At 53.2% G+C, this 23,364-nt stretch overlaps 7 protein-coding genes across 7 annotated transcripts; 2 read left to right on the top strand and 5 right to left on the bottom strand.

The window, feature by feature from the left end:
- Positions 1–112: 112 nt before the first annotated feature.
- On the bottom strand, positions 113–1,649 carry COCCADRAFT_96195 (uncharacterized protein; the record flags this gene model as incomplete). Its single annotated transcript, XM_007714115.1, has 4 exons — positions 113–411; positions 486–837; positions 942–1,210; positions 1,277–1,649. 4 exons carry the CDS (start codon positions 1,647–1,649, stop codon positions 113–115), a joined length of 1,293 nt encoding a protein of 430 aa, XP_007712305.1.
- Positions 1,650–1,823: 174 nt separating this feature from the next.
- Positions 1,824–3,578, bottom strand: COCCADRAFT_96181 (uncharacterized protein; the record flags this gene model as incomplete). The annotated part of the gene is made up of 3 exons (XM_007714114.1): positions 1,824–2,215; positions 2,267–3,428; positions 3,477–3,578. The coding sequence occupies 3 exons, from the start codon at positions 3,576–3,578 to the stop codon at positions 1,824–1,826; spliced, it is 1,656 nt and encodes a 551-aa protein (XP_007712304.1).
- Positions 3,579–4,103: 525 nt separating this feature from the next.
- On the bottom strand, positions 4,104–6,560 carry COCCADRAFT_96089 (uncharacterized protein; the record flags this gene model as incomplete). The annotated part of the gene is made up of 1 exon (XM_007714113.1): positions 4,104–6,560. One exon carries the CDS (start codon positions 6,558–6,560, stop codon positions 4,104–4,106), a length of 2,457 nt encoding a protein of 818 aa, XP_007712303.1.
- A 496-nt stretch (positions 6,561–7,056) lies between these two features.
- On the bottom strand, positions 7,057–12,569 carry COCCADRAFT_36787 (uncharacterized protein; the record flags this gene model as incomplete). Its single annotated transcript, XM_007714112.1, has 3 exons — positions 7,057–7,985; positions 8,034–8,125; positions 8,179–12,569. The coding sequence occupies 3 exons, from the start codon at positions 12,567–12,569 to the stop codon at positions 7,057–7,059; spliced, it is 5,412 nt and encodes a 1,803-aa protein (XP_007712302.1).
- Positions 12,570–13,117: 548 nt separating this feature from the next.
- Positions 13,118–20,126, top strand: COCCADRAFT_36786 (uncharacterized protein; the record flags this gene model as incomplete). The annotated part of the gene is made up of 5 exons (XM_007714111.1): positions 13,118–14,047; positions 14,231–14,435; positions 14,478–15,120; positions 15,935–18,076; positions 18,185–20,126. The coding sequence occupies 5 exons, from the start codon at positions 13,118–13,120 to the stop codon at positions 20,124–20,126; spliced, it is 5,862 nt and encodes a 1,953-aa protein (XP_007712301.1).
- A 616-nt stretch (positions 20,127–20,742) lies between these two features.
- COCCADRAFT_36785 (uncharacterized protein) lies at positions 20,743–21,855 on the top strand (the record flags this gene model as incomplete). The annotated part of the gene is made up of 1 exon (XM_007714110.1): positions 20,743–21,855. The coding sequence occupies one exon, from the start codon at positions 20,743–20,745 to the stop codon at positions 21,853–21,855; it is 1,113 nt and encodes a 370-aa protein (XP_007712300.1).
- A 244-nt stretch (positions 21,856–22,099) lies between these two features.
- COCCADRAFT_26283 (uncharacterized protein) lies at positions 22,100–23,080 on the bottom strand (the record flags this gene model as incomplete). Its single annotated transcript, XM_007714086.1, has 1 exon — positions 22,100–23,080. The coding sequence occupies one exon, from the start codon at positions 23,078–23,080 to the stop codon at positions 22,100–22,102; it is 981 nt and encodes a 326-aa protein (XP_007712276.1).
- Positions 23,081–23,364: the final 284 nt, after the last annotated feature.

Raw genomic sequence — 23,364 nt, 5'->3', positions numbered from 1 at the left:
AATGGCGGTCGGTAATGCGATGAGTAGCAGTTCCGCTGGAGTCCGAAGGTGTTTGCTATATCCCGAAATCACACATCCATCACACCCTGGAATCCCACGTGTTTACATCATCCTAGAGATTCGCCGTGACCTTGTGCTCCCGGATAACGTGCTTCCCGTCATCCCTCACTTGGAAGACATGGCTTTCAACCTGGCCCGTCTCTCCGTTCCCATCGCTCTGATCACTGCCTTGTTCATTCTCGAAATGCACATCATCGATGGTGAAGAATAAGTGCATCTTACCCATACCTCTTGTGCAACGGTCTTGATCGTTTCCGTCACAAACAACTATGACGTGCGTGATATATTTCAGGCCGAGCCAAGGTTTGTGGGTGATGAGAAAGCCGGCAATAGTTTTGCCAATAGGAGAGCCTAGAGTAACTCAGTAAGCATCGCTTCGGGGCTATACTGAAGATCAGGACTCAAGTAGGAAATGCAATACATACCGATCAATGCCATGAACTCTTCGCTACCTTTCTCAAACATGACGCCCGGCCAAATCTCCAAAGCAAATTTGCGCCTGTTTCGCAGCGCGCGAGCCACGAGGAGGACAGTGTGGTCTTCTATGACATCCTGGACGCCATAGACACGAAAGTTTCTGACATTGGGGTTATGCATTTTCCAGAATCCCCAGTAAATGTCGGTAACATGTTGCAGTTCAGGGAGTTCCTGAGGCCGCGCTTCCCGACCCCAACTAAACGGGTGTCGCACGGCAGCACTTGGGCTCATTGTTGTTCTTGCGACGATTGCGCCATCCCTTATATTAACAGCAAATTCATAGGTTGCGCCTGTTTGTAACTATCATGTGTTAGCTAGTGTTCTGAACGACCATTTGTGACTGCTCCATAACAGCGGTTCTTTGCATCTTTTAGCATAACCACCGCAGACATAAATATACGTACCGCCAAAACTGTTCGCGGGGTCCTGTACAGCTGCTCCCTGATAGACAACGGTTGTTGACGCGGATTGTCAGGCAGAGCCCTGCGGCGGTTCCAATGTAGAATGGAAAAGCAGACATTCTCTCCGTTGGCAGGTTGAAATCCGTCATCGTACTTCGGCTCATAATTGAGGCCAAGCCCTTCAAAAGCATATTGTAATCCTACCGACCTGAAGTCGCATTCCCTGCCTTGGGCCGTTGGGGTGTTAAACCAGCCCCACAACCCCAAGATGTCTATAGCATCAAAAGAATCAGTTTCTCAAGTTCATTCTTGCGTGATGGAAAGGGAAATGAGCTTACGATTTATGTCGTGCATCGCCCATGCGCTAAAAGCTGAAGGCGGCTCTCGGTCATCTTCCATGAGCATTCCAGCCGTTGTATCTGATGCCATCATGAGACAAAACATGTAACTACCTATGGTGACACGTTCCTCCCATAGCTGGTTGCTGGCGAATACTTCGGGGTCATAGTCCTCGCCCAAAGCAGGATTGAAAGGTCCAGATCTAGCAGCAGACGATTTGACAGGCAGCGCATCCTGAATAACTGAGCTATCGAGAAGTGTGCCTTCGAGGCTGGCGTTGGAGACGGACACTACCTGCTCATTGTTGATGGACTGACCAAAGGCAGTCACCATGAACAAGATAGTGCAGATAAGAATCATTCGAAGTTTCATGTTTGCGGTTGACGAGTGGGAATTCGACTGCAATCGTCAAGCTGGGTGAGAAAGCGTGGCTGCGACTGCTTGTGCGGGTCAAAGGAGTTTGAGCAGGCGCGACCGAGTGTTTATATCCCGACGTGAGAATCTTTCACTGTTGACAATCTGACTAATTCTAACCTTCACTTTCACTCACACCTTGTAAAATCCCTCAGTCCTCCTTTCACCCTCCTTCAGCACGGTCTCCAACACACCCGCCCCGCACCTGGGACTCAGTTTCACTGAAAAGTCGCGGGGTATTGCCACCAACGCGCTTTTGATCGCGTTGTAGTCGACATAATCCGTATTCGGCGGATGCGTTGCACTAGCTTCGATCCTGTACAGACTGAGCAAACGGAAGAGTGCCGCGTAAATGAGCTTGCTAGCGATGAGGGCTCCAGGGCAAGAACGAGAGCCCGCCCCAAACGACAGATGTGCTGGATTGGAAACAGGATTTGCCGTATAAAGGGATGCCGAGTCGATGGGTGGTGTAAGCCATCGCTCAGGATTGAAGGTTGCAGCGTCAGGGCCCCAGTAATCAGTGTCTATCACAGTTAGATCTTACGGAACCCAAGTTCAGATGGTTGGCTACTCACCATGATTCCCAGCCTGGGCATTAATCAACACCATTGTACCTTTCGGTATCACTGCCTCACCCCAGCGCATATCACTCATAGTTTTCCGCGGCAGACTCATATTGCTGACCGTGTAGTACCTCCCCGCCTCCTTCACTATCGCACTCAAATACGGAATACTCTCCTCCCCAAAGTCACTCGCCCACGCCTTTTTCAAGTCTTCGTCTTGCGGATAAATCTTCCGGATTTCCTGGTACGCGCGGTCTTGGAATACCTGGCCCTCGCTTGTACACAAGGATCCAATGCAAGATACCAGTGTACCCGGTATGGTTTCGAACCCACCAGATACAAGAGACAGACATATAGAGCTGACTTCGACGCCTGTGAGTCGCGTTTCCTCGTCTTTCAGGATAGCGGCGCTGATGCACGGCTTTTCAGTTCCCTGCTTAATCATGTCTCGCACTTTATCCAGTAGCAAGTTGAGATACTTGTCGCGTCTCTCCCTCAGCTCTTTCGAACGCTTGTTCTTCTCGTTGTTCGGCAAATAGCGCAGAGCAGGGACGTAGTCTTGATAGTTCTCTGATGCGGATCGCAGCAGCGAAATTGCAGAGCCGACTTCGAGTATCTCGCGGAGCAAATCGTCGTAGACGGCGTCCATGCGGATGCCATAGCAGAGCGTGAGTGTCGTGTTCAGTGCGTAGCGCTGGATATACGGTCTGATACTGACTTCCACCTCTCCGCTCTTACTATCTCTCTGCAGATCTCGTGCGATACAGTAGGACTCGAGGTCAAACATGTTGGCGTAATTCTTCATCATGCTTTTGCTAAGCGTTGTCGACGCTGCTTTCCGCTTGTTGCGACAACTTTCATCCCACGGGGAACTGCCAATCGTGAAGCCCTGAGTCGAGGAGATGAGGCCGTGGAAAGTATACAGCTTCGGCCGATCGATCAGCCCCTGGGGGTTTGACATGAGGATCTTCTTGCAGTCTTCGAAGGAATTAACCACCACGGCGCGCGTGTTTCCGAGCCGGATCTGGAATACTGAGAAGCCGTATTGGCGCCACCATTTCTCGCACACAGTTGCATGATCATCCCCCAGTTGAGTCAAGTGACCTGTGATGGGGAGAGCGCCCGGAATCTCAGGTATGCCTTGGATATAGGAGATATCGGTACGAGTGAGTAGCTAATGGTATGAGCTATAACTGCCTACACATGCTCTGGAGATACTTACTTTGTACACAACGAACAATGCGACCGTAACAACAGCGATTGAGACTACATGGTCTGAAGCAATGGTCCTCACACGCGGTAGTAGATCAGGCAAGTGATTCATCTTGCAATCCTATTGTACAGATTTTTCCAACGAAGCAGCGGAAGGAGAGCAACCCCAGAAGCATCACAAGTAATTTATTGGCAGCCGAAATAGCTTCCAGGCACACTGCAGTCACTCCCTTGACTCGACGCAATTATGCATATCAGTCGTGAGGGGTTGATGTCGGAACCGTTCCGAAGATAAGCCCGCTGCTTATCAGTGTCTGCTCCCCACTTCTGCCTTTAGATGTGCTAGAGACCAATCATGCCGTAGCTATTCAAATAGAATCTCGGGCCTGATATCCGTATCGTCCCAAGACCGAAGCTGTTGCACGGTGAAGATCAGGCGACTATGGCGTCTGTATGGAGCAAAGTTGGAGAAACAATACCATGCATAGCCTGTTCATCATGTTTGAAGACAAATGAGAACAAAGCATGAATCATAACTCATCTCAATCTAAAGTCTACCTCATAACACGAATCAAATCTCCCGTTCCGATATCCTTACTGATTCCACTTCAAACTCTGTAGAATCAACTCCTCCCCATCACTGCCCCAGCAAAATCTTCAACGTCTCAACCCCCACACTCAGAACCTCCTGACTCCGACTCTCCTTCAGCACAACCTTGAGCGCCTCAACAACGCCCTTACCCTTGCACTTCTCCTTTCCCTGCTCAACATCCACCACACTCCTCAGACAAACAACACCGCGATACCTAATCCCCTCGTCTTCATCCTGGCACAAGCCTACCAACCACTCCACACTCTTATCCTGCTTCAAGAACTCTTCGACGGCAAGATCGACAGAGAGTAGCATAGCCAGTGCGCCGCCAGCCGCAGACCGTGTGGCTGGATCTTCGACGTCCGTCATGGCGAGTAAGAGATGCAAGCGGTGTTTAGCGCGGGGCGAGGCATCTGCGAAGTTGCTGATGCAAACGGGGGAGGCCATGAGATTGCACACGAGTTCCGTGCTTGCGCGGCGCACGAGGGTGTTCGGGCTGAGAAGCAGGTCGTCGACGACGGTGTCGAAGGACTGGCGGATGATGTGGTCTTGAGTGTTTCGGTCGAGGGAAGCGAGGTTGGTGAGGGCGAGGAGGGCTTCGAAGGCGTGGAGTTGCCAGGTTGTGGATTCTGTGCGGGTGAGTTGGCTGATGAGGGGGCGGATGGCGGAGGTGCTGGGGAGGGCGGCGTTGAAGACGTGGGAGGGGTTTATGCTGATGAGCAGGCGGGACAGGGCTTGTGCTGTTGTGGCGAGGGCAGCGGGCGGGAAGGGTGTGGTGCCGGTTGTGGAAGACTCGTTTGTGGCAGTGATGTGCTCCCAGATTTGGATGAGGAGCTTGACGGCGCCTTGCTGGGCCATTGGGCCTCGGTTCTTAGTGTCTTTGCATAGACTGAGGAGAATGAGGCTGCTTTGTGTGAGGACGGAGGCGGACCCGTTTTTGCAGACTTGTACTAGAAGTGGTACAACGCCTGCATCAAGGACGCGCTTGCAGCGTATGGCTACATCTTCATCGTTTAGAAGAACATCAGGAGCAACTGGCTTCTGTACATTTGCGTAGGCCTTGAGCTGTGCCATGCGCTTTTCTTCTTCAGACTGTAAAGGCTGGTATTGTGTGATATTGTTGAAGATCGTAAGGCCGCCGAAAATAATATTCTTTGGTGACGAAGGGTCACTCATGGCCTCGATAAGGCGTTTGAGAAACTTTGGAGACTTGGATAAATCTTCCCTGACCTTGGGCTGAAGCGAAGCGTATGCGAGGCCCTCGACCGAGTCTTGCTTGGACGCCGTGTCGCCTCCTATGACCATTGACTTGAAGCTTGCGATCAAGTCCTCTTGATCCACTTTCTCGGCTCTGACGATCCGCGGACCTTCCTCGGATGGCTGTTCCTCGCCCAGTTTCACAAGAATGAGTGCAGCCAGGTTAGCCCGCCTCTTGTTCGGGCACTCGGCAACCATGTCTTCTAGCCACTCCCTGCAGTGCTTGTTGATTGCCTCTCGGCAGTTCTTATCTACGCATGCAGCACTGATCAGTTCGAGGGTCGCTTGCTCCAGGTTATGCGACTTCTTGCTCTGTACTCTCGATGCAAGTGTGCTGACAAAGCCATCTGTGAGGAAAAGGGCCGCAGCGGCTGTGACAGCGACCGGGAAGATGGCTGCAGCCGCAGAGAAAGCAATGACTAGGTCATGTGCCTCCCCCTTCTTTATCCTGGCGGTGACGAATCTTGAGATGAGTTCTCCAGCAGTGTCCGGAGCAAGCTCAAACAGCTTGATACTCGCAAGTGTAGCCTGACTGCGTAGTGTGGCTGGCAGTCGGATATCGAGCGATGCCAATATAACATCGAAGCTGTCTGCGTCAATGATTCCCTTGAGATGCTCCGCGTAATGAGCGAGCAGTTGTGCGATGCCCTTCATGGCGCGTTCCGGGTGCTCAAGGGCCTCCTCCATCATCATTGCCAAACTGAGCATGAAGATATCTCTGTGACCCGTCTTGAACGACTCGTCATCGGGCCAGACGGCTCGGTTCAGCAAGACTTTTAGCAAGCCATCGATTGAGTCGTTGCCCCGTTCGAACATCTCATAGTACATCCGCGTTGGCTTTTCCCGAACCATATTAACAAGCCACTTCTGAGCCCCAACGTTCTGTAAAAGTTCACCCGAGACTTGATCGAGGGTGTCGTCTTCACCCTTATAGTCGAAGAGAATGTCCATTGCCTGTGCCGCCTCTTCCTCCTTCAAACCATGCGATCTCATGGCCTTCAGTGCTCTTTCTCCATCACGTGCATCCTTGCTCTTTACCCATTCCCTGCAAATACCCAAGAACTCGCTCTTACCTTCTTCCTCCTTCAACGCAACCCATGCTTCTTTGATCCGGTTGTCTTCAGGTGCAATAGTGCCAGCTTCACGTAGGTATCGAGCTGCCACAGCCAACTCGCCAGCTTTGATGCTCTCGTGAGCCTTTTCCGCCAGCTGCACGATCCTCTCCTTGTCAGATGGGCTGGCCATTGTCGGATGTGTGGTAGATGATGATCATCTCAATAGGGCGAACATTTGAGTTTATGATTGCGTGTCACGGGTTCTAGGGCGATTCGATGCACGGGCCTCAGTGCAGCTGTTTTAGTGGAACGCGGGGCGGCTGATCACACGTCGGCCTTACATTTGCAGTCTCGAAGACAAACTTTCGAGATAGATTGATAAGATTGCAATTGCAACAACACATCGAGTCCGATTACTACTAATACAATTCGTGAAGTCATTAGAAAGGGTCTTTCCCAGTCGAGCAGATAAAGCTCGCGCTTAAAAAGACGCCAATGAATACTACGCCTACAAGATGCTCAAGTACCAAATGCTATGCAAAACCCACTGAAACCTAATTTGACTTGCAATGCGTAAGAAGAGCAGTCCCATCCAAAACTCCAAGCCAACAAGAAGCATTGTTGGGAATGTGACGCGCCGGTCGTCTGAAACATTCCTCTGTCCTTATTCCCAAGTCACCAGTCTATCATTCGCTGTCGTCGACAGCTGTGTCCGCGCGCTTGCGCTGTATGACGCCAAGAAACAATAAACGTTCCCACACGTCGTCCTTGACGAGCACACGTGCCTTGTCGAATGGTAGGCCATCCAGCTCTTTCAGGTTTTTGCAAAGATTAGCCAGCATCATCTCCGTAACGCGCCGCCTAATCCGCGTCTCATAATCGAGTCGCAAAAGATGTTGAACATCAGCCTCTACTTCTCCATTTGGAAGAAGGAAGCGGTTCTTGAGTTGCTCCTCGGAGGGTTTCCGTCGAAGGGACATGATCCGATTTTCGGATGATGGCGCGTAGAATCGCAGAGTAAGCGGGTTGTCTCGCCAGTCTAGTTTCGAAAGTGTGCTTAGCTTGCCCAGAACCAGCGCGTTTGCACGAAGGCGTTCGAGCTTGTTGCTCGCCAAGAAAAGCTCACTCAGCCGCTTGATGTTGAGGAGTGGACGTAGGTCCGTAATGGAGTTAAAGTTCAGGTTAATGGACCTGATGTTTGGTGTAAGCTGACCAAAGTTGTCGGGTAGTTGTTTGAGGCCCATAGAGGCCAATTCCAATCGTTGAAGGCTCAACAAGTGCTGTGAAATCTGCAAGCCATATGTAGGATTGAGGGAGAGATAGAGATTGCGCACTTCCGAATTCTTGACGAGATTATTGGCACATATCTCCATGTCTGCTTCCGAGTCGAGTATCTGTTCACGAGCTGAGAAAGTCCGGAGGTTTCGAAGGTGTTCCAATCCCAAGACCTGTGTCAAAGAGTTGCCGTCGATGTACAGCGACTCAAGCCTTGGGAAATAGTGATCAACATCGAGAAGCGTGGTCCTGTTTCTGCAAAGACGGATTGAGCGAAGTGCTTTGCAGGGCTTCACTGGTGTGTCGACAAGAGGAAATTCTTCAATCTCGTTGTCATCTGCTGGATATCAGCCTGTGAAAGGGTGCATGAGCCAGAGTATATGCATACCTAAGTTGAGATGCTGAAGCTGCGGTAGGCAATGCAGATTGCGGACTTCGAGCATTCGATTCTTGCGCAGGTCAAGGTCTGTAAGAGATTTCCTAGTGCACTGGTTAGGATATGGTGTTTGACATACAAGTGCTGATGTACTCACAAATTTGTCTTGGCGAAGTCAATCGTGTCTATCTCATTACCGCCAGCACTCAGTTCCATTAGGCCGTCGAGATGAATAATGCCATTGAGAGACTTGATCTTGTTGTTGTCAACTTTGAGTGTTCGCAGATGCACCAACCCAGCAAGCCCGTCTAGCGCATCAACCTCATTGTCAGATATGTCGAGATGCTGCAAATTGACGAGATTGGTCCAGGAAGTCAGTCCAGTCAAGCAATTGTTCTGTACTTGCAACCGTCGCATAGAGTAAGGTATGCCTTCCACTTGACTGATCTTGTTGTTTGAGACATCAAGCTCCTCAAGCTGGTAGCACAGTTCGTCAAGGCGATGCAAGTTGGTAAGGTCCTTCTTCCGGAGATTGACATTGCGAAGATCCTCCCAGTACGGTTCATCTGGCTCAACGTCTTGAAGGGCCTTTACAAGTTCGGCTGTTCCTTGTGCATAGCGATCTTCCAAAGCTTTAGTGAACCGGCTACCATCATGCTTCACAACCACTCGGTCTGGGAGGTCAAACTCATCAACCTGGTTCAGAGTGAACTCAGGTAAATCGCTTAGCATAAACGTCACGTCCCCCTTAATAGGTGATGATCCTGCAGCGACCAATGCATCCCGTCCGTGGTCTCTGAATGGAGGCCCTGCCACATTCATCGACAAGTGCATGCGATAGTTTCTGGCTCGGACATCGTCCAATAGTGAAAGATCACCGTCACCGTTGAACATTGGTAATCGACCAGGCCGCCCCTGGGACAGAGCCCTATTTTGATTGGACTGCTCCCAGGCTGACTGCTTTTTTTCTGACTTTTTCTGCGCACTTGATGGTCCCCACTGGTTTTGCCGGGGCTTTTGCGGTGTCTCTTCAGATCGACGCTCTGGACTAGGCGCCTCCCGTTCGGCAATCGAGATGGTGATGTCCCTTACTCGTGGGCGTTGTACACCCTGGCGTACGGGACCTCGCCCCTCGAAATACTTGATCTCGTGTTCGATATCGTCTTCTTCAGACTCTGGAATCGCATAAGTAGTTTGGGTACGGGAGCTCTTCTGGGTGCCATGTTGTCGTGCGGTTTGTGTACTCCAAGACGTGGCCCGTGTCTCAGTTTTAGGATAGCTTGATCCAAAGTTGGAACCCTTTGAAGGCGCTGAGCTCGTTTCTGTATATGCAACGCCGTTTCCTTCGCGCGTCGTTGGACGTGCTTCTTCTTCTGCTTCTGTGGGCTTCTCCGTATCTTCCACGAGGGTTTCTGCTGTGGGCTGCAGACGAACCGGTGAGTCCGCTCTAGTGCCTTGCGCATGTGTGTCCTCCACCGTCAGATCTGGGATGTTGCCAAATGGATCGTCTTCGCTCTCATTTAAGGGGCTTGGTGTTGCCTGCTCAACACGACGCTCCCTCGTTGGACTCTTCTGGCGAACCCACATATTTTTATCCCGGTCAAAACTCATGCCAGCTACCTCCTGGGGAATGAGATGCGCTATTGCCTCGGGTGCCAGATTAGCGACGTGTTCCGAACGCCTAGATGCGTTTGTGAGGACAGTGTGTCCAATCGATGAACCTGTTGATAACTGAGTGCGTGCAGTCTGAGGCCGGGAGCTGGGGTGGTGGTCATCGTCGCCCCTGTCGTAGTGTTGGTTTGCGACCTCTGTCATCCCAACCTTGTCCTGCTTGCCCATTGCACCTTCTTCTACGTTTGCGACTAGCCCGTCCAGACGAGAGAAGCCTATTGAGTTTACCGATGAATTCAGGAAGCTATCGTCGTCCCTCTCCTGATACCTGCGCAAATGGTTAAGAATGCTCGGATCCATGTCTTGCTTGTTCGGTTCCTTCCAAGCTGGTGGCCGGTCCTCTCTGCTTGCAGGCCTTTTGATTGTCGGCAAACTCGAAACATCTTCGTTGTCATCCCCAACCAACTGGGATTCAGCTTCCGTCTCCTCGAGACTCCCCAAACCGCTGGTAGGTCGTCCTTTTGTACGGATAAAGTCCATGATCTTTAGGGCCTCGTCCAGGAAGTCTTGTGTAGTGACGGACCGCTTGCGGTTCTTGTCTCGCACGCCATGCTGCCTCTTCATACTAAAAGCGGCAATCTCGTTGGCGACCGCCTTCGCACGAGCATTGTCCAAATCAGCGTCGGACACGTTGGAAGGCTCCAGCTGTTCGCGGATGGTGTTGAGTTTGGGTGATGACATGATGAAGGCTTCCGTAGCTTCCATGATTTCTGCCTGAATCTCCTCTCGTCTCCGCTGACTCGGGGTAGGGTTACGGGGCCTTAAGATATGTCTCTTAGCTAGCGTTTCCGAGTTGGCGTTTTTGTTTGAGAACACGCTAAGAAGATCCCTCTGGTTCTGGTCGAGAGTAGGCTGAGCTGATGCCTTCGGACGTCGCACTGTGCTCCCTCCTCCATCGCTAAAAACATCGTCGTTGTTTTCTTCGTCATCAACCGAGCAGATAGTCCTTCTACGTTTAGGAGTTGGGTTCTTGAATGGCGATGTTGGGCCTCTTTTGCCTTCAGCATACTCATGGGCGATTTCTGAGTCCTCTTCGGCCTTTGCTGTCGAGGCCTTCCGATGTGGCACGAACTTCGGCCGGCTGGCATTCCGCATTGAGGTTGGGGAATAATTCGATACGTTTCTTTTACTCCTCGAGGGCTGACGTGGGACGGGCGATTCATCCAGATGGAACTTGAACGGCGGCCGGCTTCCAGGGGGTGCGATGTCGATTGAGGGAGATCCTTCGGGTGCGCTGTCATCATGAGCACTCCAGTCATCTCCATCCGATGAAATAACAGAGAAGTCGCCAGAAAACTGATACTTGTTGAGTTGACTTTGACCAAAAGATGTGATTCTTTTGGTTGATGGTTGGCGATTGTTCGTAGTCAAATCCTGGGCAATGTTCTGCATAGATTTCTCCTCAACGGATGGCAATCTTGATTGCCTCGGCGCCAGTTTGGCAGAATCCGATGGGTTCTCTTTGACACTAGATGTACCTTTTTCAGGCTTGTACTCGAGTTGGCTCAAGCGTCTTTGGATGCGATTGCTGGTAAAAGTGTCGTGTGCATCGAATAACTTTAGGGGGCTCCCAGAGTTCTTGGCTCGATCAGGACTTAGGAAGTTTTCCAGTCGTTGAAGAGGCGTGGAAGGGTCAACAAGTCCGCTTTGGGGCGTTTGCTTTAGGTCTGTGTTCAGTCTGGCTGCAGCTTTTCTTTCTGGCGATGGACTCAGTGGTCTTCGGTGAAAAGATCCCTCTCTCGAGTACCCACCTCTTCGAAGCTCTACGTGGCGGCCAACGTCTGCCATGTCTGGTGTGCCAACGGGAAGGCCCTCTGGGAGAGACTCGTCCTGAAGCCTAGCGAACGATGAATCTCCACGTGTTAAGCTCAGTGCACTCTCCTCTTGGCGAGGTTGGTAGTGGTTTGAGGGGGGCGATCCGATCTGACGCAACCGATTGGCAAGCTCGGATCCTCTAAAGCTCTGTGGTTGTTGAACGGGCAAGCCGATATTCATGTTGGCGGTCATGGTCAGGTATACGGGGCTGAAGTTCTCGTTCTCGAACTCAATCTGCCCGCTTACAGTCCGCATGGTCTCGTGCGGCGGCGCCAATCCTTGGGTGCAACTCGATTCATCGTGCTCTTGGGTTGTGTCATCGTGTGCACAGTCGTTTGCGTGATTTGCATGCATCTGGGGATCCTTTTCTGCTTCCCGCGCTTGTTTTTCTCCCTGTTTTTGCCCTTGCTTCTGTGGTCCATCGCTCTGTTGCACAGCCGGCCATGGTGGTGGACTCGAGGGTACGGCAGCAAGACCCTTGAGCAATCCAAGCCGCCGTTTTGGGAGTGCCGAGTCGTCAGAAGCGCCAGGGGTTGGCTTTTGAAAGATGTTTTCCAGGCCAGTGGGGCCGAAGAGGTCGGTCTGGTTTCCGTAGCCGACCTCACCATTGACAAGTCTCCGCCTCCACTCCGGTGTATCTTGGGATGACTGCTCCTTGACTGGTGACCGCGCGACTGTGTTGTGTGCGACTGTGCCGTTTTGCATTTCCGAGTTCTGGGACATTGAAAACGAGGAAAACGAGGCGTCGCGCGCGTGCGCGTCGGGCGATGACGGGGCGGGCGGGGCATTGGTGTTGCTCGGACTGCGGCCATCGAGCATGCTCCTTTGCTTGGGCGGACGCAGTTCTTTGGCAATGCTGCGCACCTGCACGTCGGAAAAGGGGGCTGGCGACTGTCGCGGACGGGGCAGGCGGCTCTTTGATTTTGGTGCGCTCTGTGGATTTGGTGGTGGTGGCGGGCTGCGTGGGCTCTGTGGGGTGGGCGCAACTGAGCGCGGTGACTCTTGGGGAACCCATTCTTCAGAGAGATCCTCGAGCCAGGGCTGCGTGGTGTTGTTGGCCATGGTTGGTAGGCGAGCGGGCGGTTGGCCGTGGTGTTGTGACGAGTGGGAATGGAGATGGTGGTGGTGGCCGGGGTGTCGAGTCGCAGTCGGGCAGCGCGCGCCGAAGATGCGGTGAAGAAAGCTGTTGGCGGGCGGCTACGCGTCAAAAAAAGGCTGCTATGTTGGCGCGCACGGCATTGTGCGCGTGTCGTGGATTGTCGCAACGGTGCGAGGGAGAATGACGAACAACGCGTCAATCGGCGAGTCGTCTTGTTATCGATTGAATGTATGTGCCAGGATCGACGCTATCTGGAGAGAAGCATGGACTTGTCAGACCCCCCGCAAGCCGCTAACAGGGCCGTTGCCTGAGCAACAGGAGATGCTCCCGCTCCCGACGCAGACGCTGCCAAAGCATGGACGACCAAGAACTGATGATGAACGGGCATAGACGAGTTTAGACGAGCAGCAGCCGCCACGCCGTTGCAACGCTCATCCTGCCCGGCCCCGGACATGCCCTTTTGCTTAGCCCCACCTAATCCTCCACCGCTGCCAGCCTATATTCCGACACCATGCCCCCCAGCCTGCACCCCCATCTGAGACAGGCGCTGACTACTGACGATTTCTACCTCCCCCCTCAGGACGCCATCGAAGAATTGCCCCTCGAGCACCATGACCCCGAGCAACGGGCCGCGAAGCGACGACGGGTCGAGGCAATTGCTGCCCAATACCTACGAGGCAGGCCGCCTGTCATCCTCACCGCGGGGCTAAGAGGGCCATTTGACCCCGACAACTGGAAGAACCCATGGACGAAACCGACAAAAGAGAAGCGCAAGACAGCACAGGCGGGCAACACGAGACGGAAACGAGGCAGTAGGCCACAGGCTATAGCGCAAAGTCCGGCGCCCTCGATAGCCTTGATAGCTTCACCGGAAACCTCGAGGGCTACCCGAGACATCCACCTAAGTGCCCAGGAGCCCGACGATAGCCTTGGTCACGTCCAGGTTGCACCCTCGACTGCTCCATTAGCAGATGAAGACGACATTCGCGCCACCACTACTACAGACTCTTTTAGCGTAGATGCTGGAACATGCATACGCCGCCAAACTCCCTCGACGAATCCTTTCTCGTTGCGCCGCCCTGACTCAGCTCGTGTCGATATGCGCAAAGCCACAAACGAACGATGCGATTCATCACCGACACGGTCTCGGACGCGCCATATGTTTTCGCAGACTGAAGCAGTGGCGGAGCTGCGCATTAGTCTTTCAAAAGAAACAGTGCGCGTGTCGAAGTCGCCGCCAAAAGAAACGTTGCCTGGGTACTGGAAGTCGAGTGCCTCCGCCTCTATGGACATTTCATCGCCCGCTGTGGATTGTGAAAACACAAGGAGTGGGAGGGATTACACGGCGCAGACTGTCTACACGCCATACAGCACCGAGCAAGCACAACGTTCGCAGCGAACCATCCCAATAGTCACGTCGTCAATGGGCAGCCAACTCACAGTCTCAAGAGAAGATATACAACGCTCCGCAGAGCGACTCGTCGACTCCATGTCTAACACTGGTATCTCGGCGGTATCATCACAGCAATCAAAGCGGAGGATTTCACGCAAGACTCCCAAATTCACAGAACAGGACGACGTTGCCTCTCCCATCTCTGTTCCGTCGCCTACATCTACACATAAGAGAGCTCAGGCAGACCCTGTCGGCACCAAACCCAACAGACCGAAGCCAAGAGCAATCAATTTCGATTCATCGCCGGAGAAAGATTCACCCATTGCAAAGAAACGTCACGAAGAAGCACGGGCTGTCGAAAATGCTCCAGAGGCAGAGGAAGAGCAGGAAGAAGAAGAAGAAGAGGAGGGGGAGGAGGAGGAGGCACAGGGGGAGAGTACAATGGCTCCACAAACAGCCGAGACCAAGGATTCACCAGACCAGGCCGAACAACTACAAGAAAGCGATTTAGGTCGAGGTTCGGAATGGTGCACACAAGCTGCCATGGTACGAGCTCAGCTCGAGTTTCAGCAAAGCACATTCCCCACATTGTCGCCCGCCACCATTCGAGCAGAGTCACCAGTATCGCTAAACACATGTCGTCGGACATTGGATGCGCCAAGTCCAGCGATGACACCACGTATAGCCATGACGGTCGAGCGAAACTCGGCAATGGCAAATGAAAGTGTGTTTCGTGGACCGCCGATCAGCACACAGGATCTCTTTGGGGCAGCGTCGCCCTTTACGTTTAGCACGGCGAAGAAGAAGACGGAGGAAAGCCAGCGAAGCAACTCAAGGTTTTCCATGGGACGAAGTGACGTTGGAGCACTAAAGCAGGGCGACGTGACGAACAACAGCCCCACCCCATCGGCGGGGCGGATCCCCCTCAAGGACAAGAACACGACGACATCATTCTGGAGCTTTGTGTCGGAGAAGGCTTCACAGGGGTCGCAAAAGTCTGTGGGGGAGCGATCGAGGTGTTCGGCGAGGGAGAGAGAGTTTTCCGGCTTGCACCTTGATGCGTCGGTCGACGACTTTGGCCGGCACTATGCAGCGCCGTTTGTAAGAGGGATAGAGGACGGGTGAAGGGCAACGTAATTGCAATGGTAGAGTACGGAGGCAGGCAGGGCAAGATGAAGTAGGCGGTGAGAGGCCACGTTCCGGAGTGATTGGTTGCGAAGGGGGAGCGGGAAGGGGACCATGCATAGTTGCTGCAAGGGAAAGGACGGTGGTGGTGGTGCGCAGATAGCAGATGACGAGACGAAGAAGGCAGTCGGGCAGAGATACGAGGATGCAGTTTGCCAGCGGGGGCCGTGGCAGAGGCGCGAGGCGCGAGGGCCTATGGTGAAAGCATGTGTATGTGTGTATGTGCGTGTTGTTGTTGTTGATGTTGATGTTGTGATGTTTGCCGTCAATCAGCCGATGGGATCCGGGCAGGACTGGGCAGGAATGGGGCGCACGGGCACGCGGGCGCTCCATGGTGGTTATCGCCAACACGGATACCCATGCCGTGTAGATGGCCATGTGCAGCGACACCGGCTACGGCCAGCAAAACAACAAAACGAAACAAAACAAAACAAAAAGCGGTACATGGCATGGCATGGCATGGCATGGCATTGATAACAATCGCGGCTGCAAAGAGGATATGCGCCCGCCCGGGTGGACATGGCAATGGCTTTGTCTGCATGGTGAATGAAGGCCATGTCCCTTTCGCACGCACGCTCATCTCGCAGCGGTGGACGCGCGCCGGGGACGCGCCAAGGCAGACGTCATTGGGCCGCTCGCTTGCGATTCGTCTTCGCGCCACTCTGGACTCAGACGCCAAACCACCGACATTTGGAACGTGGACCGTCGTCTGCTCTCACTCGCCCACGCCCCGGATCCGCCTGCTGCAAGCCATCGCCCAACGCCGCCCCTCCACCTGCTGCCAGAGCCCGTTGCTGTGCGCTCTCTTGCGCTAGGTCGCCCCAAGACCTGCTGCCCCTGTTGGCTGTCCGCTGCCTCTCCGCCGCGCCCGACGACTGTCCGCATCCTGGCCAACCCGTCCAGCGCCCGCCCGGCAATATCTGCCACACATCCCGCCACGAGGTGCCTTTCACACGGTCGAATCAATGTCGAGCCCATGTCACCCCAGCCGGACCTCCAAGGAAATGCCTCACCCCCCGCCTCGGTGAGGTCCACCGCCAGTCAAGACCATGCCTTGGTCCCGAAGAGCCTCTCCCAGACGGGCCGCTCGCGTACCGCCCCTCTCGCTCAAGACTCCTCTCTTTGGAAGTCGTCAATTGACCGTCCCCAGCTCGATGAGCGCGACAGCATCTTCGCTACCACCTACCTGGCCTCGGATAGTCCTATCTCCTCTCCCCGCGCCACCGCTCGCCAAGTAGACTGGTCCAACGATGCTCCCGAGCACAGCTTGTCAGACATGGCCGCCCCAGCTCCTCCCCAAAGGCGACTGATAGACCCTCCCATCATACGCAGAAAGCACTCGACCATCCCGCCCATCAGCTCAATTGACCACCACGCCCTCCTTAACACCCCTTTCAACTCCCGCACAGCCATGGCCACCGCCATGTGCCTCGAGACTCCCCATCACAGTCCTCCGCCTTATATGAGTCCCGTCGAGTCCCCCGTCCACCGCCCGGTTACGCCACACCGCCCAGAGCTCCAGTCCACATTGCAGGGCGCTCTGCTTGAGAGCGACGAGAGGCGCAGGAACAGAGAATGGCGCGAGGGCAAGCCTGTGCCGTTCAAAGGCAACGTCATTCTCGACACCCCAGTCATGGACCAGGAAATGGAAAAGAAGATTGAAGCTACTCTTGCCAAGACCGAACAGCCTACCACCGCTCGCAGCCGCAAAGCAAGTCACTATCTCCGTGTTTTTAAGGATGGTGACCCCTCAGAGGAGCCCAAAAAGAAAGAAAAGGCCAAAGAGCGCTTACCAAATGAGAGGACCCTGTCAACCCTGTCAGAGGAAGGATCAGCAAGATTCAATGGGGCTGAAACAAGCAACCTCACTGAGCAACTTCGGCGTGCGTCGCTTGCCTCGTCAGCAGTTCAGTCTCCTGCAGGCGGTCCCAACGAATCATATTTCGAATCAAAGCCAGGTCCACACACAGACACAGGCATTGCCATAACACCTCCTTCTCAAACAAATGTCCAAGGCGACTCGGACAACCGGCAGCTTCCAAGGCGCCTTCTCGAAGACATCCGAGGTTTTGGCCACCTCACTCCTAGCATCAAAAGACGATCGCCTGTGTCGCGCAGTTTACCGACTGCAGCTATTGAGAAGATTCACGCTCACGCACCCACCTACGGAACTCCATATCATCATGAGTCTTCGGACTATTTTCAGCCCAAGGATGGAAGCAGCAGGGAGCGCACGCCGGGTTCGGAGGAGGAGGAAGAATCGGAAAAGGAGCAAATATCCTCGGCGCTCTACTTCCCCCATCGCCGAATAAAGCCAAGCGAGCAGGCTGCCAAAGAAACAAACAATCAAGATAGAGAGGTAAATGCTGTCGAGAAGAGGGCTTCGATTCACGAGAGTGCAGTGCCCAAAGGGTGGGCCACTGAGAAGGAGGTGCAGACCCCACAAGAGGTAGAAATTTCTCTGCAATCCACAGATACAAATCAATGCCTACATGGTGACATCCCCACGGCAGCTCCCGTAAAGAAAGACAAAGATCAGCCGTTGACACCCTCGGCTGTTGATTCGCTTTCAGGTGAATCAGAGCCCGAGTCGCTCGCCGAGTCGGCTCAATCACTCCTTGGCTATGAATCCAGTGCGACTGATGATCTAGGCACGACGCCCACTGCAGCAACCTACAAGAAAGAACCCAAGGCTGCTTCGACAGTACCATCTCAGCCGCCAGCCCCACTGGGTGCTGTCGAGTTGAAACCATACGACCACCAAGTAGGCGGCCACTCGACTGTTTACCGCTTCTCAAGACGCGCAGTCTGCAAGCAGCTAAATAATCGAGAAAACGAGTTTTACGAAACAGTCGAGAGGCAGCATCCGGAACTGCTAGATTTCTTGCCAAGGTATGAAATCCCAACTGCACTATTGAGCGAAGCTGAAACTTCAGCCAAGATTTGCCTTCGCCCTTTCTTCTCGTATTAAGAATTGTTTGCTGATGAAGTATTGTCTAGGTATATTGGTGTCCTGAACGTGACTTACCGCAAAGCACCCAAGAAGAAGAAATCGCACAAGGACAAGGCCAAACACGATGCTGGCATGAACACATCGACGACGCAGTCAGAAAATCCTTCAAGGCAGGCCTCTACAGCCCCTAGTGATCCAAGCAAGCCGGAACCGACTCGAGTTGTTAGTCATTCCCAGCAAATCATGCCTACCCCTCAAGTCATTTTTGAGAACAATCGTCACATCATCCCGGATAATTTGTTTCGAGTACCACCACGCTCTACAACGCCTGATCCATGGATGAAAAGTTCTTCGTATTCTTCTTCACAGCAGCATCGACGATATCAGAGCGACTACGGGTACCCTCCGAGAAGCTCCTCACGACCACCATTGCAGCATACCACCAGCTGGGGGGTCACAACAATCAACCGAAAGCTGCAAGAGGAAGTTCTGCGACAGGTTTTTGCTCCACCAACCATACATCACCGGCAACGCCACCATCGTCACCATGTCATGGCCTCACGCGCCGTCGGAGATTCCCCGCAGTCCACGGTAGGCTCTGCGCCTACGATAAGGAGGAACAGCACAGATGTGGCCACGTTGCATTCGCAGCCTCCAGAAGAATGTACCAGGAAGCAGGTGTTGAAGGCAGAAGCGCGACGTCATGCTTCGGGCGGAAGCGCTGATTTCCCCAGCCATAGCTCAATACCAGGCTCTGGAATCAATGATGAAGCATCAAAACCGCCACCCGGCATCCTTCCTCGACGTCGCCACTCCGGTAGCGGCTTGACCAGGAGACCCCTCGGAATTGATACTGAACAGCGCCATGGTCTTGAGTACTACGAAGAGGACGGTTATGGTGGCGATGCAGAAGAAGAGGTTTTCAAAATGGACGAAGACTCGAAAACTAGCAGTCAGGAAGACAGAGGCCGGTCGTTACACAACAACAAAGCTCCCAAAGCACACCATTCCGAAGCGCCACCAGAAGGCACCATGTTACCAGCAGCCCCTGTCGCGTCAAGTAACATGACTTCTCCACCTAGCGAAGAGCCAAGCAATCCTGACAGTGCCCTACAGCAACCTGATGAGCGTGTGCAGCATTTCCTCCTCCTTGAAGATCTCACTGCAGGTATGTCAAGGCCCTGTGTTTTGGATCTGAAAATGGGCACGCGCCAGTATGGCATCGAAGCAGACGAGAAGAAGCAACGTTCTCAGCGGCGCAAGTGCCAAATGACGACCAGCCGAGAACTTGGCGTACGAGTCTGTGGCATGCAGATCTGGAATGTGAAGACACAGAGTTACATCTTCGAAGACAAGTATTTTGGTCGCGATCTCAAGGCCGGGAAAGAGTTTCAGGACGCGCTGAAGCGTTTTTTCTGGGACGGAACCGGGTACAAGGCGGCAACTAGACACATTCCCGTCATCTTGGAGAAGATCAGCCAGTTGGAACGTATGATCAAAAACCTGCCCGGGTATCGATTCTACGCAAGTAGCTTGCTAATGCTCTATGATCGCGGGGATAGTGATTCAAAAGAAAAGGATGGTTCAACCACACAATTGAATGGTAACTCTGCAACGAAAAACGAAGAAGCTGCTACTGGATCTTCCGGGCCAGGGAATACGTCCCCTCCGAAAGCGGAAAAGCATTCAGAGATCAAGCTCAAGATTGTTGACTTTGCCAATTGCGTGACGGCAGAAGATCCCTTGCCTGACGACCTTCCCTGTCCTCCAGAAAACCCCAATGGCATCGACAGGGGTTATCTCCGTGGACTTCGATCGCTGCGATTGTACTTTCAGCGCATTTGGAACGACATCAACGAAGAGTGGGTTGAGCGAGGTGAAGGCGAAGGCATGGCGCGCAACCACCACCACGGACCCGGCCTGGGCGAAGTTGGCGCAGGCTGGATGGACGACACTGGAGGCGAGGATACTGGCTATGTCAGTTTCTAAGCATGGTCACGAAAACGTGGCGTGTCGACAAAGGAAATTGGAGATGGAAATCCGGGTCTCATTCTATTCTACCTACGCTTCAGTTCTCGATTCCTGCTTCTACGTGTTTTGAGCATGGTGTATGGCGCAACAAGGAAAGACAAAGCTAACGAAATTGAACGCTCTGCGACCGGCGTAGCATTTGCATGGGCTGGGAAACTTTTTTGTCTGTTGGTTTCGGGTATGGGATCTGGTTGTGTGTTTCAATTTTTATCCTCCATCTTGTAATACTATGGTTAGAAAAGTAGAGCTTTTCAGCACTAGCTTACGAAGTCAATATCTAGACTTCGTGTAGTGTTTTACTTGCGACGAATTCCCTGACCAATCATCTCGTATCTCCAACACATGATAAGGAAAGTCTAGATGCGGTTCACTTATCGCGGACTAGATGACCTGCTATCTAGATATGCAAGAGACAAGCATCCTAATCGCGAAATGGGAAACTTTCCCGTAACCACCTCTACCCCACTTATGCAGCAGCAACCCCTCACCATCCGCAAGTCACAGCAGCCTGCATGTTCAACCAAGCACACACTTGGTCATGTCGTCTGCGAGCGGCCACTTGCACGCCCCTGCCATGTCCCCTCTAACCATTGACCCCCCACTGCTCAATTCGGCAAACCCCTGGTGCACCACGCTCTCCCAATTGCAAGACCTCTACACCAATCCCCACACTGGCGCCATAACAACCCGCACCTCACTCCCTTCCTCCACAGACAAAGGATTCCCCCACGACTCCAGCATCCACCAATTCACCTTCTTCACCCCAGACACCCTCTCGAGCTCAACCCCAAACACAGACCTATCAGACGATGCCTCGACAACAGGCAGTCTCAACACGCTCGGCTACTCGCCCATTCCCCTCTCGGAATACCTATCCTACGTGCAAACAATAAGCAATACTCACTGCACTTCGGTTCCACTCGACGGGCGCACCACGCACAAACCCATCATCGTGTCTGTGACGGGCACCGCGGAAGAAGTGGTGCAGTGCTACCGCCAAATCCGCACGTGCCAGCGCACCGTCTGCATGCAACTAGCCATGGAAATCAATCTTTCATGCCCGAACATCCCTGGGAAACCGCCGCCTGCGTATTCGAGACAGGAATTGGCCGAGTACCTGCGTGGGTTGGGGAGGGAAATATCTCTCTATCAACAACAGACTCGCGAAGAAGGAGAAGGAACTACAGTAGTGACTCCAGTAGGCATTAAAACACCGCCATACACCTACCACGACCAATTCCAGAGCCTAATCGATGCACTCCTGGATTGCAGCGAGCAAGGATGGTGTCCCGTTAGCTTCATCACGGCGGTGAATACGCTTGGCTCGTCGCTTTTGGTCGCACCATTTTCTTCCTCGGCAACCACCACCACTCCGTCTTTCCACCCTACCCTCACTTCAGCAAATGGCACGGGTATCGGCGGTTTAGCGGGTACACCACTGCATCCCCTCGCGCTCGGCAATGTATATACCATTACGCAGATGCTGGCGCAGCATGAGGTGTTGAGGAGAATACAAGTGATTGGGGTTGGGGGTGTGGCGGATACGGAGGGGTATAGACGGATGAGGGGGGTTGGGGCAAGGGCGGTGGGTGTGGGGACTGCGTTGGGGAGGAAGGGGGTGCGTGTTTTCGAGGAGATTGGGGCTGCTGCTGTAGAAGAGAAAAAAATGAGCAAAGATGCGTGTTGATAGTATGGTTCTGATTGAGAGTTTTTTTTAAAATATTATTTTGGTTATACATTTCGTATGTGTGTGGTGTCCGTTCATCTAATATTATTTTTATTTTGCTTGCAATGATCATTATGCTTTCTTCCCGTTGTTGTTGTTTTTTAGAACTAGACAAAATATCAAGGGTATCTCTTTTTTTTCTCTTCCTTTCCTTTTCCACTTCCTCTCTCTCTCCATGGATCGTGGGAGGTTTCCCTAATTAGCTTCATGCAGCGTATTTCTTTTCGCCATGCCTCGATGCTAGTTCTGCTGCACCCCTTGCAGCTAGCCATTCGCTATCTCCTCGCTTATTAACGCTCAACATGCTGCTCACGTCCATTTCTAGCTCGCCCCAAAGCGCATCCTCGACTCTGTTCTTGAATTCGGCATCTGCGCCGTGACTGCCCAGGAGAACGATTCTGCCTGGCGCCTTGCCCTGCGGGCTCAGAACAAACGCGATGCTTTGTTGTACCTGGGCCCAGAATTTTGCTCGTGGCGCGTCGTACATGGGGAGATGCCACCAGCCGAGATCAGAGCGTATGATGCGGCTGATTATGTGTCCTTGTGATGCGTAGTCTCTGCAGGCGTATTCGTGCATGCTTGCGCTGAAAGCGCCGTCGTCGAAGGCGAGGAAGAGAACGTGTTGCAAGTGTTCTGATTTCGATTGTGTGGTGCACGAAGATGCAGGTTTGAGAGCGGCATGGGTAGCCATTGCTTCTTCGTAGAGTACGGCGCTGTCCTCGGACGAAGCAAGTCCTGCAGATACCATGGCTTTCTGGAATTTTCGTTGGAGTCTGGGAGCCTGGGGGGACAGGGCCAATGCGGCTTGTTGTACAGAATCATCCAGTTCCGTCTCAATGGCTCGGTGAAGTCGGATCATGAAACCGGACAAGACCATTTCATCGCTGGGTTCTAGTGGTCCAGAGTAGCCAGAGCTAGAGGACATCGACCGCCGCATCAAATCTTGATAATCGGCGCCTCCTTCCATCCTCACGAGGTCCCTAATTGTTCCGTTTTGGTAATGAGCGGCAGCCACGGCATGTGATGTTGTAAAGTGGAGGCCAATACTTGGCGAAGCGTGTGTGGTTTTATCCTCGACGCTGGTTGTGTCGTCTGCGGCGTTGTCGACAATGGGTACTTGCTGTGCCGGTCGGATAACCCGTGCACTAGCCAAAGGCACGAGAAACAGCAGAGTGGACAGCTTCATGTTGAGGTGGGGAAATATTAGTAAATAAAGGCAGGGTTGACAAAAGACAAAAAGGGCGCAAGAGAGGGAGTGTCAAAAGGCCAAAAGAAGGTCAAGCAAGTGCGAGAGAGCGAACAATGGTGGGTGAAGGCACGGTGAATGGTGGTGGTGGCAGCCGTAAGGACAAAAGAGTGGGAGGTGGAACGGCAAAACGGCGACAGCAAGAGCGGTCGGTCGGGGTCGCGTGGGCGTATGGGCCCATCTTATAGTAGTAGCTTCAGGGCGACGAGGGCGTTGCAGACAAG

Source organism: Bipolaris zeicola, assembly GCF_000523435.1.
Source record: "Bipolaris zeicola 26-R-13 unplaced genomic scaffold scaffold_74, whole genome shotgun sequence".
NCBI lineage: Eukaryota > Fungi > Ascomycota > Dothideomycetes > Pleosporales > Pleosporaceae > Bipolaris > Bipolaris zeicola.
This window is presented reverse-complemented; position numbering and strand designations above follow the sequence as displayed.